General features: G+C 39.4%; 1 protein-coding gene across 2 annotated transcripts in view; it reads right to left on the bottom strand.

The window, feature by feature from the left end:
- Positions 1-275: 275 nt before the first annotated feature.
- KCTD9 (potassium channel tetramerization domain containing 9) overlaps positions 276-12127 on the bottom strand; it is a 41850-nt gene continuing 29998 nt past the window's right edge. Inside the window, exons 7-12 of one of the 2 annotated variants that reach the window (XM_007528884.3) lie at positions 10709-10776; positions 10513-10608; positions 8755-8904; positions 7151-7256; positions 6259-6392; positions 276-2208 (exon numbers count right to left, since the gene is read on the bottom strand). In XM_007528884.3, the coding sequence (XP_007528946.1) occupies positions 2092-2208; positions 6259-6392; positions 7151-7256; positions 8755-8904; positions 10513-10608; positions 10709-10776 (671 nt within the window). In that variant the 3' untranslated portion in view covers positions 276-2091. The remainder of the gene's footprint in view (positions 2209-6258; positions 6393-7150; positions 7257-8754; positions 8905-10512; positions 10609-10708; positions 10777-12127) is intronic. The other variant, XM_060178853.1, reaches the window with a different exon arrangement.

Raw genomic sequence — 12127 nt, 5'->3', positions numbered from 1 at the left:
TTTTATTGGTTAGGACAGAGAGAAACTGAGAGGGGAGGGGGAGATAGGGAGGGAGGGGGAGGGGGGGAGGGAGAGACCTACAGACCTGCTTCACCGCTTGTAAAGCGTCCCCCGTGAGGCAGAGAGCAGGGGGCTCAAATCCAGATCCCCGTATAGGTTTTTGCACTTAGTACTATGTGTGCTTAACTGGGTGCTCTTAGTACTAAAGGCACTTGACTATGTGTGTCACCATCCGGCTCCCTCAAGTGATGATTTTCAGAAGCAAGACAAACTCATTCTCAAGATTTCACATCGTTTATTAATACAGTATACATTCATCTGCAGTTTCTAAGCATACTGTTTAGACCTACCAGATCTTTGTCTGCAGTTTCAAGGTAATGTCTACAGAGGTACCCATATGTGGATGAACAACACATTCCGGAATTATTGAAAATATAGTACAGAGTGAAATGACTTAAATATAATTTAGGCACATATTGATTATGAAAATAGATATCTCTCAGTACAATACTTCTCTGTCTTGATAAAAATAATAAAGCAAAGAAAATAATTCATTTCTGAAGTAGCTTTCCTTCACCTGGAAAGGTCTGATCTCCTCCCACTATGCATGTGTAGCCTTTACTGTCAAGGAAAGCTTTGCATATGTATATATAGAAGAATAAGCTATGTAAATATTGAAGACGTGTCATTCTCCCAAAGGAGACACATGTAGTTTTTCTTTTTTTTTATGATACATTGCCTCCAACTGGTAAGTCCGTAGAATTCAGAACCCATTTGGACGCAGCTTCTATCCCTGCTCTTGGGGCAGACATAAGGATACCAGTTTTTGGCAAGGAAATACAGGCCTTATCTCTGCTGCTACAGAGAAAAAAAAAATCTGCTAAGAATAAACAAAACGCTATCAGAATAAGTAAAAGAACCACAGGTGCTGGTTGATCGGTATTACATCTTAGATGACTCAGATGCCTTTATTTTTACTAAGTCGGCTTTTGTTGTTGTTGTTGTTTTGTTTGTTTTGCTGGCTATATTTAGTGATTTTTAAAATCCTAACTTTCCATCGGCGGATTTTAGATGTAACTGCATTTTGTTCACTTCTAAATATACGTTATCGTATAGCTTTGACGACAATGGATTAGGATGTCGTACCAATCTCTAAGCTGGCTTGGTTTAAGTGATTTGGCATTTGAATGAAAGGAAATTAAAAATGCACCTTGGATTTTTGGTTTTGAAGTATCTCCCTATACTTGTTTGGGCAATAGGAGGAAATGACGCTAGTAGTATAAGTACTTATAAAACTGATGTCGAACAGAACTTGTTTAGAATAAGATTCTAAGGAATGCTACTCTAGAAGATGTAGCTACAGACCAAGTCCTCCTCTCTCTAGAAGGTTGAACTGTACCTTCTGCCGATGTATTTTCTTCCACTCTGTCCCAATTAGTTAAGAACAGAGAATTTTTTTCCTTCAATTTAGCTACTCTTTCTGTTCTAAAAAAATAAGTTATAAAAATGAACCTGGAGAGAGAGCCCCTTGGGGAGTCTGACCTCACCATATTCACATGGTGTGACAGGTACAGAAAGTAGGGAGGCATCACTAAAGCTATTTTTTTTTAAACCTGAACAACCTTTCCCAAAATCTTTATTACATTTAACACTTTAAATACCCATACTGCATCTAGTGATTAAATAAATATAATTGCATACGTTGTGCTTTTCATAAATTAAAATCCTCAAACGCATTTCAAACCAAGATGGTATTTCCATATCATGTCTACTTAAAAGCATATATAGTAGATACTATTCCTGGTCACAAAACCAGGCAAATCCTGCAACCACACTCAAAAGGCAACAGTCTACCCTAGCTTCCCTACATCTATTAAATGGGTGCTGCTCTGGCAAAAATCAGAATGTGGGAAAAAAGTCATTTTTCCCCCCAAAAGTCTATAAGACTTCTGAGAATAAGTATAATCCTCTAAATGTGTTTTTATTCCCTTACAGTGTTACTTCTTCTAGACAACTGAGTGGGTGGAGAAATTTACGTGATAAGGAAAGCTTAATTTTTAGCTGGGGCATCTTCCTCCAGTTCTAAAATTCTCATCTGACACTTTGGGACATATGTAGTGGTGTCAGCATCTCTTCAAATATAGCTCCCTTCACGTTGGAACCTCTCAGGTTGGCTTCCTGAAGATCACACCCAGAAAGATCACAGTTCTGTAAGACAAAAAAAAACAATACTCAGCTATGGATTGACCTGTCAACGCCCATATTCAGCGGGGAAGCAATTATAGAAGCCAGACTTTCCATCTTCTTCAGCCCATAATGAACCTGGGTCTATATTCCCTTGGGGTTAAAGAATAGGAAAGCTAACGGGGGAGGGGACAGGATATGGAGCTCCAGTGGTAGGAATTGTACCCCTCTCATGGTCTTGTGTTTCCATTTTATAAATAAATACATTAAAATAAATTAAAAAAAAAAACCAAATAATACTCAGCATTGAGATTTATCTGTTCTCTCTAAAAAATGATTTCTTTTTTTTTCTCTTTCTTTCGCCCTACCTTCCTTCCTTCCTTTATTATTGGATAGAAAGAGATTGAGAGAGAAGGGAGAGGTAGAGAGGGAGAGAGATAACTGCAGCCCTGCTTCACCACTTGTGAAGCTTTCCCCCTGCAGGTGGGGACTAGGGGCTTGAACCTGGGTCCTCACAAATTGTAATGTGTATGCTTAACTAGGTGTGCCACCACCTAGCTCCTGAAAATGATTTCTGGGGCACATTAATATAATGCTTCCACATTGCACAACTTAATTATTTCTCAGGCACTTTGAGAAGAAAGTCAGATTTTCTTCTATTTTTCTTTATTCCCCAGTTTATTCTTAGGTTGTCCACCACAGGAATATGTGTAAACAAGAGTTAAAGCAAAAAGCATGTTCACTGATTTTAGAATCAAGCACTTAAGCTCCAGAATGGACTCCAATATTATCTAACACATTTACGAGAATCCGAGAACAAAACAAAGCAAAAATAAATCAACAAAAACAATAAAAGGCACAGGCAAGGGTTGACAAGATAGCTTACCTGATAGGCCCAGATTGGAGCTCCTGTGTCTGTCTGTCTGTCTGTCTGTCTGTCTGTCTGTATATCTCTACCTCTCTACCTGAAAAAGTCAGCCCAGAGTGGTGAAACCACACATGTGCAAGGCCTTGGTGTCCCCCACCCCCCAACACACACACCCAAAACAAAGCAAACTAAAACCAAAACCAAAAAAATGTATGAGAAAGCAGAGTCTGCATCCTGGATGTCTAGTGATATATGAGTGGTAAAAGTTGTGGTAAAACTAAAAAAGTTGTGGTATATATAGTGGAATACTACTTAGCTGTTAAAAATAATTGAAGTCATCTCCTTTGCCTCCTCTTGGCTGGAACCTGAAGGAATCATGTCAAGGAGATAAACCAAAATGGACAAATACTAGATGATCTTACATACTGAGGGAAGTTAACAAAAAATGAGGACAAAAAGGAAAAATCACAAAGTGAAACTTGAACTGCATGTGGTCCAAAAGGACTCTGGGGAAGGACACAGCTATTATGGGGGGATGAGAAATTGTACCCATGTATCAACAATTGTACTATAAACCACTAACCTCCCAATAACATGATTAAAAAAATTTTTTTTGAGAGATGGAGCTGGAAAGGGGTTCAGCTGGTGAGCACACTCCTTGCATGCATGAGGCCCCAGGCTTGATTTAGGGGTGTCCTGGTTTCTGTTTTCCCTCCTTCATAAAATATGAAAATATTTTTTTGGTAACAAATCTGAGACTTTGCTTAATAAATTATGCAATTCATTTTTCTATTCCCCAACTATAACACTCTGTCCTTCATGGGTGGCACATTTCAATGACTTTTAACCAATAACAGTGTAGCCTCTGTGACTGAGAGTTGCTTCTAAATTTCTCTTTAGAGCAGAGTAACGGATGAGACAGCCATTCTGGAGATGGTGGGAACAGCGGTTACAGACATGGTGAGGTTACCTAACTTTTTAGGATGATGGAATGCCAGCAGCTATCTCTTAATAGTCTTTGTAATCAGCTAGACAGAGGGAGCCTTTCATTGTTTTAACCACAACAATGACATGGCAACTAAAACCATGGGGAAAAGATCATTTTATGTGACTATACCATAATGAAGGGGGCTCGGAGGTGGTGTGCCAGGTTACAAAGTACAAGGATCCTGGCTGGAGTCCCTGGCTCCCCACCTGCAGGAAGGTCACCTCACTAGTAGGGAAGCAGGTCTGCAGGTCTCTGTCTCTTTCCTCTCCCTCCTCTCAATTTCTCTCTGACCTGTCCAGTAAGTGAAAGAAAGAAAGAAGGAAGGAAAGAAAGGAAGAGAAAAAAGAAGAAAGGAGGGAGGGGAAAAAACGGCCACACTGAACCCAGCGATAACCGTGGAGGCAAACTGTATATGAAATCATTGGTTTACACCTTTAGCCTTTGGCTGATAAATTTTGCCTTTATGTTTAAAGGGCCTGCTATCCTACATCTGACTGTTATCAAAAGAAAAGAGCAGTAGCTTTTTAAAAACCAAGGCAATCTACATTTTAACAAACTATCCCTGCACTACAATTTACACCAGATCTTCTTGCACAGAATTGGACCATTCAGTAGGACAGCCACCAGCCATGCCTGGCTGTTTACATTTAAATAGATTAAAATTAAAGAATCCATTTCTCAGGGTTGGGTAGTACATTCAAGAAGACAGGGGCTAAGCCTGCAGGGGGGATGCTTCAGGAGTGATGGGTCAGAGAAAGGTACTCTTCTCCATCTCTGTCTCACACTATCAAAGAAAAAGGGGAAGAGGGGGTCGGGCGGTGGCACAGTGGGTTAAGTGCATGTGGTGCAAAGCGCAAGGACCGGCGTAAGGATCCCGGTTCGAGTCCCGGCTCCCCACCTGCAGGGGAGTTGCTTCACAGGCGGTGAAGCAGGTCTGCAGGTGTCTATTTTTCTCTCCCCCTCTCTGTCTTCCTCATCTCTCTCCATTTCTCTCTGTCCTATCCAACAATGAACAACATCAACAATGGCAATAATAATAACCACAACGAGACTACAACAACAAGGGCAACAAAAGGGGGAAAAAATGGCCTCCAGGAGCGGTGGATTCATGGTGCAGGCACCGAGCCCAGCAATAACCCTGGAGGAAAAAAAAATAAATAAAAGGAGAAGAAAAAGGGGAAGAGAAATGACTGCCAGGAGTGGTAGAGTTACTCTGTGGGCACTGAACCCTAGCCATAACCCTGGTAGGGAAAAAAAACAAATTCATTACCTAGTTTGTACTGGTCACAAGAGAACAATAGCCACATGCACTGAGCAGCACAAAGACTATGTCCACCACTGTCAAAATTACTATTCTACAGTGCCAACGGAGATCGGGCAACAGCTTCTGAGGCTGCTAGCTAAACCTTCAAATTGAGAACACAGATTATACCACCTTTATGAAAGAGTTTACTGGGCAATATTAAGATCTCAAGGGGAGGTTCAGGAAGAACATGACGTCAGTTTAGAATCAGCTTTTTAGAACCTTGATATCGTTTAAATTTCCCATGTCATTCATAAAATAATTGACCCTATTTAGTTCTGTCTGGAATTAAAACTAAAAGGAAGGGGGGAAAAAAAGTTTGTAATGGGAGTCAGGCGGTAGCGCAGCAGGTTAAGTGCACGTGGTGCAAATCTCAAGGACCCGCGTAAAGATCCCGGTTCTAGCCCTGGCTCCCCACCTGTAGGGGAATCGCTTTACAGGCGGTGAAGCAGGTCTGCAGGTGTCTATCTTTCTCTCCCCTTCTCTGTCTTCCCCTCCTCTCTCCATTTCTCTCTGTCCTATCTAACGACGACGACATCAATAACAACAACAACTACAACAATAAAACAAGGCCAACAAAAAGGGAAAATACATATAAAAAAAAATTTTTTTTAAGTTTGTAATATGTATCTACTTAAGAGTGACCCAAAAGGAAGAGGTACAATCAGTCCACTCAGAGTGCGAGTTGAATATGCAAATGTGAAACTGGCATCTATGACTGAGGTAACTGATGTCCTACTCTGGGACTCAAATCTGTCTAAACAAACAATTGAGAGGCAAATAACCTCCCAGCTGTGCTGGCAACCGCTGGCGGTCTTTACAAAGTCAATAACTTTATGTTTCCAGTCAATTCTGCATGAGACACTTCTGCAGTGATTCTACCTTAACAAAAACTCTTCAAAGCTACTGACTCACCTCTAAATCAGTTCCTGCCAGGGTTGCTCCTCTGAGATTACAGTTCTTCAGTTTCGCGTTTTTTAAAGTAGCGACTCTCAAGTTAATTCCTGTCATCTGACTTCCTTCCATATCCACACCTTTCAGATTAGCACCTGAGGTGAACAGATTTAGAGAGTAGTTGAGTATAAAAAGATTTATAGTTACCCACCTTCACCAAGAAAACAAAACAACCCCAAAACTTAAAGGCTTCACGATAACTTAATAAAAGTGAATAATGACAATCACTTTTAACTTTTGGAAATAACTCCGAGAGTATGAATTTCAGGCTAATCTAAAAAAAGAGAGAATTCACTGTTAATGGTTTGCTTTTACTATAAATTAAGAGTGTGTCAGTCTTCAATTTTAGTGGATGAATTCAGTTTAGTTTTATGATAATTAGCCTCTAGAAGCAGATGACAAGGGGGGGGAAGAGACACACTATTTTCCAAATACATAAAGTGGTCATTTCACAGACACAACACAGCAGTTATGAATTTATAAACGAAACATTAATTAAAATGACAAAAACCTGCTTGACTATGCAAACTGAAATCCTAGCGTTTGATCAGCACAGGGGTATAATATTCTATCTGAAAATTTAAGATGGTGATATTTAATTTTCCAACTAAGGTTGAATTAAATATATGAGGCTGGATAATCCCTCAGGTCTTGATGGTTAGCACACGAGTCTGAGATCAAGATGTTAATACCCGATTAAAAATTCTCTTGAGTATGACAACAACAACAAAAAAATCATCACCCTACAGTTATCATAGTTTATCTATCACAATTATTTAATTTGGCTGGACTTTTTTTTTTTTTTTTTTTTACTTTTTCACCTTAGGAAAGGTAATTAAAGACAGAATCTCACCTTCTAAATTGGCTTTAAGACCAGAAGGATCTTCAAAATTACACAGTTTCAGAGATGCCCCTTCTGCATTAGAACAGACCATCTTGACTCCCTGGAGATTTGCATACTGGCAAAGAAAAAAAGACCATGTTTTTAAGGTCCAGAATTTTGTTTGGAAAAGAAAATAGTGGCTCAAACAGTAAAGGGGAAAAAAAGAAGGTGTGTGTGGGGGGGATGCTAAGCCTGCCACACTCACATTCACTTTCTACAACTAAGGCTTTTCCTACTAAACCCAACAATAATTTACAACTGTTGAATAATTTAAGGAAGTTGAAAGAACTATGGCTTTCATATTTTTTAAACAGCTCTGGCTGTGACAATATGACAACTGGGTAAGAAAAGCCTAACACTGTGGGGCTGGGCGGTGGTGCACCGGGTTGGTACTATGCAGAAAGACCTGCACTAGGACCTGGGTTTGAGCCTTTGCTCCTTGCCTGCAGCAGGGATGCTTCTCGATGTCTGCAGGTCTCTGTCTTTCTCTCTCTCTCTTTCTCTCTCTCTCTCCTTACCCCACCCCTATCAATTTCTCTCTGTCCTATCAAATAAAATGGAAGGGGAAAAAAAAAAAGAAAGAAAGAAAAAAGGCCACCAGGAGCAGTGGATTTGTTGTTTCTATGACTGGCACTAAAGCCACAGCAATAACTCTGGAGACAAAAAACAAAACAAAAAAAAAAAAAAAAGGAAAGCATAACACTGATGTTATTATTATTCTAGGAAATTAATGACATTCTTGATATCAATGATGCTACTACTGCCTTTATTTCAAATATCAGCAATTCAAAGCATCATCTAATTACCAACACTAACAAGATGGCTGTTGGGTCTTTGTGTGCCAACCACCGCTAAAGTGACATTATCATCCCTGAGTAGTCAGTCAACTCTCAGCACCAAATGTGGGGTGAAACAACTAGAATGGGTGTTGGAATTTTAAATTATATTGATTCACCTCTAAGTAATGTCTCAGGTTTGAGTTCTAATGATCAGTAGTGACTGGGCTAGCAGAAACTATGGCTACGGAGGTAGATGAAATGTGAAATGTGAAGACAGCTACGCTACTGGTAACATATACCAACTCTAGCCCCAGACTAGAACAGATAATGGTTACATAAATACACTACATACATGTGTACACTATAGATACATGTATACAAGGAAACAGATATAGACATGCAAACACACATGAAAAGGAGCTAGTCACCAAGACGCTCATTTACTCAAGTTGGTGCATATCATATTTCCTTTATTATCTCTGCACAGATTTTAGTCCCAAAGTTTTACAGAACTGTAAATGAATAAAATTCATTCACAAAAACTTCTCTGCCCAATGCCCTAAAGCATTAACATTTTCACTTAAGAGTGAGGCGTACTGCAAAATGTCAGAGGTCTCTTTCAGTTTAGACCCTTAGAATTTTCTGGAAATTAAGAGCTCTGAGCAATAAAGCATTGAGGAGGGCAGGGTCTAGTTTCATAATTTGTTCCAGTAACAGATAAAATTTCTACTATTTGAAACTATTCAGAAAGAAACTGAATTTTTTTTTTCTTTTGTAACCAAAAGTGATTCTTACGTCAAGCACTGATCCAGAGAGATCAGCTCGCTCAAGATTTGCACAGCAGAGATTAGCATGTGCAAGATTGCAACGGCTTAAATTGGCCATTTTGAAGTTAATGTATCGAAGGTCCAAACGAGAAAGATCAGCACCACTGAAGTTTAAACCCTAAAATTATAAAAAGAAAAACAAAATTACAATACTTAAGCCATCTGTTTACATTAAATTTAATTACTATAACCAACCACCAGGATTTTTTTAGAAGTAACTGGCAGTTCAGTCATTTAGAGTTTATTATAAGATGTAACTGAATGAATACAGAAACATAAAACAACTGTTTTTAATGGGTTCTTAGTAAAAGAAACTTTACTCACACATTAAAATATTGCTTGTTTTTTTTTTTGCCTCCAGGGTTACTGCTGAGGCTCAGTGCCTGCACCATGAATCCACTGCTCCTGGAGGCCATATTTTTCCCCCCTTCTGTTGCCCTTGTTGTTGTAGCCTTGTTGTGGTTACTGTTGTTGAAGTCGTTCGTTGTTGGACAGGAAAGAGAGAAATGGAGAAAGGAGGGGAAGAAAGAGAGGGGGAGAGAAAGATAGACACCTGCAGACCTGCTTCACTGCCTGTGAAGCGACTACCCTGCAGGTGGGGAGCCAGGAGCTCGAACTGGGATCCTTATGCTGGTCTGTGTGCTTTGCGCCACGTGCACTTAACCCACTGCACTACCACCCGACCCCGACTTTCTTTCTTTCTTTCTTTATTTTTTTTATTTGTTATTGGATAGAGACAGAGAGAAATTGAGAGAGAAGGGGGAAATAGAGAGGAAGAGAGACAGAGAGACACCTGCAGACCTGCTTCACCGCCTGTGAAGCAACTCCCCTTCACTTGAGGAGCCGGGGACTTGAACTGGGATACTAACCCATCCTTGCACTTTGCACCATGTGCGCTTAACTCGCTGCACTACCACCCAACTCCCAGCTTTCTTTTATGAGACATAGAATTTCTCATTTTATAAAACAATATAAATAGGATATGCATTTATATTATATAAGCAAAAATAAATTATTTTATTAATTCAATACATCACTTTTATTTAAAAATATTTAACTGTGATAGAGATGGAGAGAAGCAGGGAGAGAGGAGGAAGAAAGAGAAAGAGAGAGACCCCTGTAGAACTGCTTCACCGCTCATGAAGCTTCCCCCTGCAGGTGAGGGCTGGTTGGGTTTTTTTTTTTTAAATAATTTATTTCTTTATTGGGGAATTAATGTTTTACATTCAACAGTAAATACAATAGTTTGTACATGCATAACATTCCTGGTTGGGGGTTTGAACCTGTGTCCTCATGCACAGTAACTTGTGCATTTTGACCAGCTGTACCACCAGTCAACCTCCATCACTTTCATTTTTCAAATATGATGACTGTGGTCTTAAAACGCTTTAGCACTGTAACACATAAAAGAATCTGTGACCGACTAGTCACACAGCAACTATACAAACAACTGACTGATTTTAATTGCCATCATTTCCTTATATTACTCAGGAAATGGCTACATGAGGCATAGTTAGATAATAAAAAAGGCAATTACATCTCTTCCTTACTTACCATTTTGGGATTCAATCAATGCTATAAACCGTAATTAAATCATACCTTGCATTAAAAAAAAAGAAAATTTAGCAAAATAATAATACTAACTAAAGGAACAAGAAATTCTAGAAGAATGTAAAGCTTTACTTATAGGTGTGCTGACAATAAGTTCACACAAAAATTTAATTACCTGGCAGCGCAATTCTGACTTTGTTGGAGTGGCAAGTAGAAATCGAACAAATTCCTTTCGAGATATTGGTGAATGATCCTCTGGTGGTTGAGAATTCTGAAAAAAAAAAAAAAAGATATTAGGTAGGAAATTAGTGGGACATTTTGGGAACTAACTACAATAAATATGATAGTTAACATAAAAAAAAAACCCTTACCTTTATTGCCACTTCAAGGTGTTCAATCAATGAGTCAATACCAAAAAACCTGGCTTCTTCTAACACACCTGTCACAAATGAAAGCACCACTTTAGTATTTATACTATTCTTTGTTTGTAAATACCATAAAGACCAACGATTTAGGCTTTCAAATAATGTAGAAGAAAAATAAAGTTTAGAATGTATATATGAAACAAACAGGTTTTCAAGTTTGCACTTAGAAAAAAATAAGCCCTCAGGGAGGCGAGTGGTAGCGCAGAGGGTTAAGCGCACGTGGCGCAAAGCGCAAAGACCAGCTTAAGGATCCTGGTTCGAACCCCCGGCTCCTTACCTGCAGGGGAGTCACTTCACAAGCGGTGAAACAGGTCTGCAGATGTCTATCTTTCTCTCCCCCTCCCTGTCTTCCCTTTGTCTCACCATTTCTCTCTGTCCTATCCAACAATGACAACAATAATAACTACAACAATAAAACAAGGGCAAACAAAAGAGAATAAATAAATATTAAATAATAAATATTTTAAAAATAAGCCTTCAATATTTCAAAATTATTTTTGAAGGTTTTATATTTATTTATTTATTGAATTTTTCTGATATTGTAAACTCGTTTTTTTCCCCATTTACTGGGTTGGATTAATGGTTTGCAGTCAACCGCAAAATACAGTAGTTTGTACATGTTTAACATTTCTTCTCAGTTTTCCACATAACAATTCAACCCCCCCAGGTCCTTCTCTGCCATCATGTTCCAGAACCTGAACACTCCCCAGTCTTTTACTTTGGTGAAATACTATTTTTAGTTTTTGGCAATAAGTTACTACTGGGGTTTGAAGCCCACATAAACAACTTGATCAACAGTCATTTCTTTCCCTTCCTCCCTTAGACAGTGAGAGAAACAGAGGAGAGACACCTGCAGCACTGCTGCACAACATGTGAAGTATCTCCTTGAGAGTAGGGACAAGGAGAGTGAACCCTGGTCCTTGTACACGGTAATGTGCACTCTACCAGGTGCACCACCATCTGGCTGCCATTTTATAATTATTAATTTTTTTCCTATTGCCACCAGGGTTATCAGTGGGGGGCTCCGTGCCAGCATTATGAATCCACTGCTCCTGGCAGTCACTTTTTCCTTTTCCCCCCCTATTTTTTTTTTTATTAGATAGGACAAAGAGAAATTAAGAAAGGATGGGGAGACAGACAGAGGGAGAAGAAGACAGACACCTACAGACCTGCTTCACCACTCCTGAAATGGACCCCATGCAGCTGGGGAGCGGGGTCTCGAACCTGTGTCCTTGTGCTTGGTAATATGTGTGCTTAACTGGGTACGCCACCACCCAAACCCCTATGAAAATCACTTTAAATAGCATACAGGCAAGAATCCTAAGGGCTGGCAAGAGAACTCATCTGAGAAGGTGCCTACTTTGT

The sequence above is a fragment of the Erinaceus europaeus genome, chromosome 19 (genome assembly GCF_950295315.1).
Source record: "Erinaceus europaeus chromosome 19, mEriEur2.1, whole genome shotgun sequence".
NCBI classification, from domain to species: Eukaryota; Metazoa; Chordata; class Mammalia; order Eulipotyphla; family Erinaceidae; genus Erinaceus; species Erinaceus europaeus.
The sequence above is the reverse complement of the archived record's forward strand: the minus strand, read 5'-3'. Positions and strand labels throughout refer to the sequence as shown.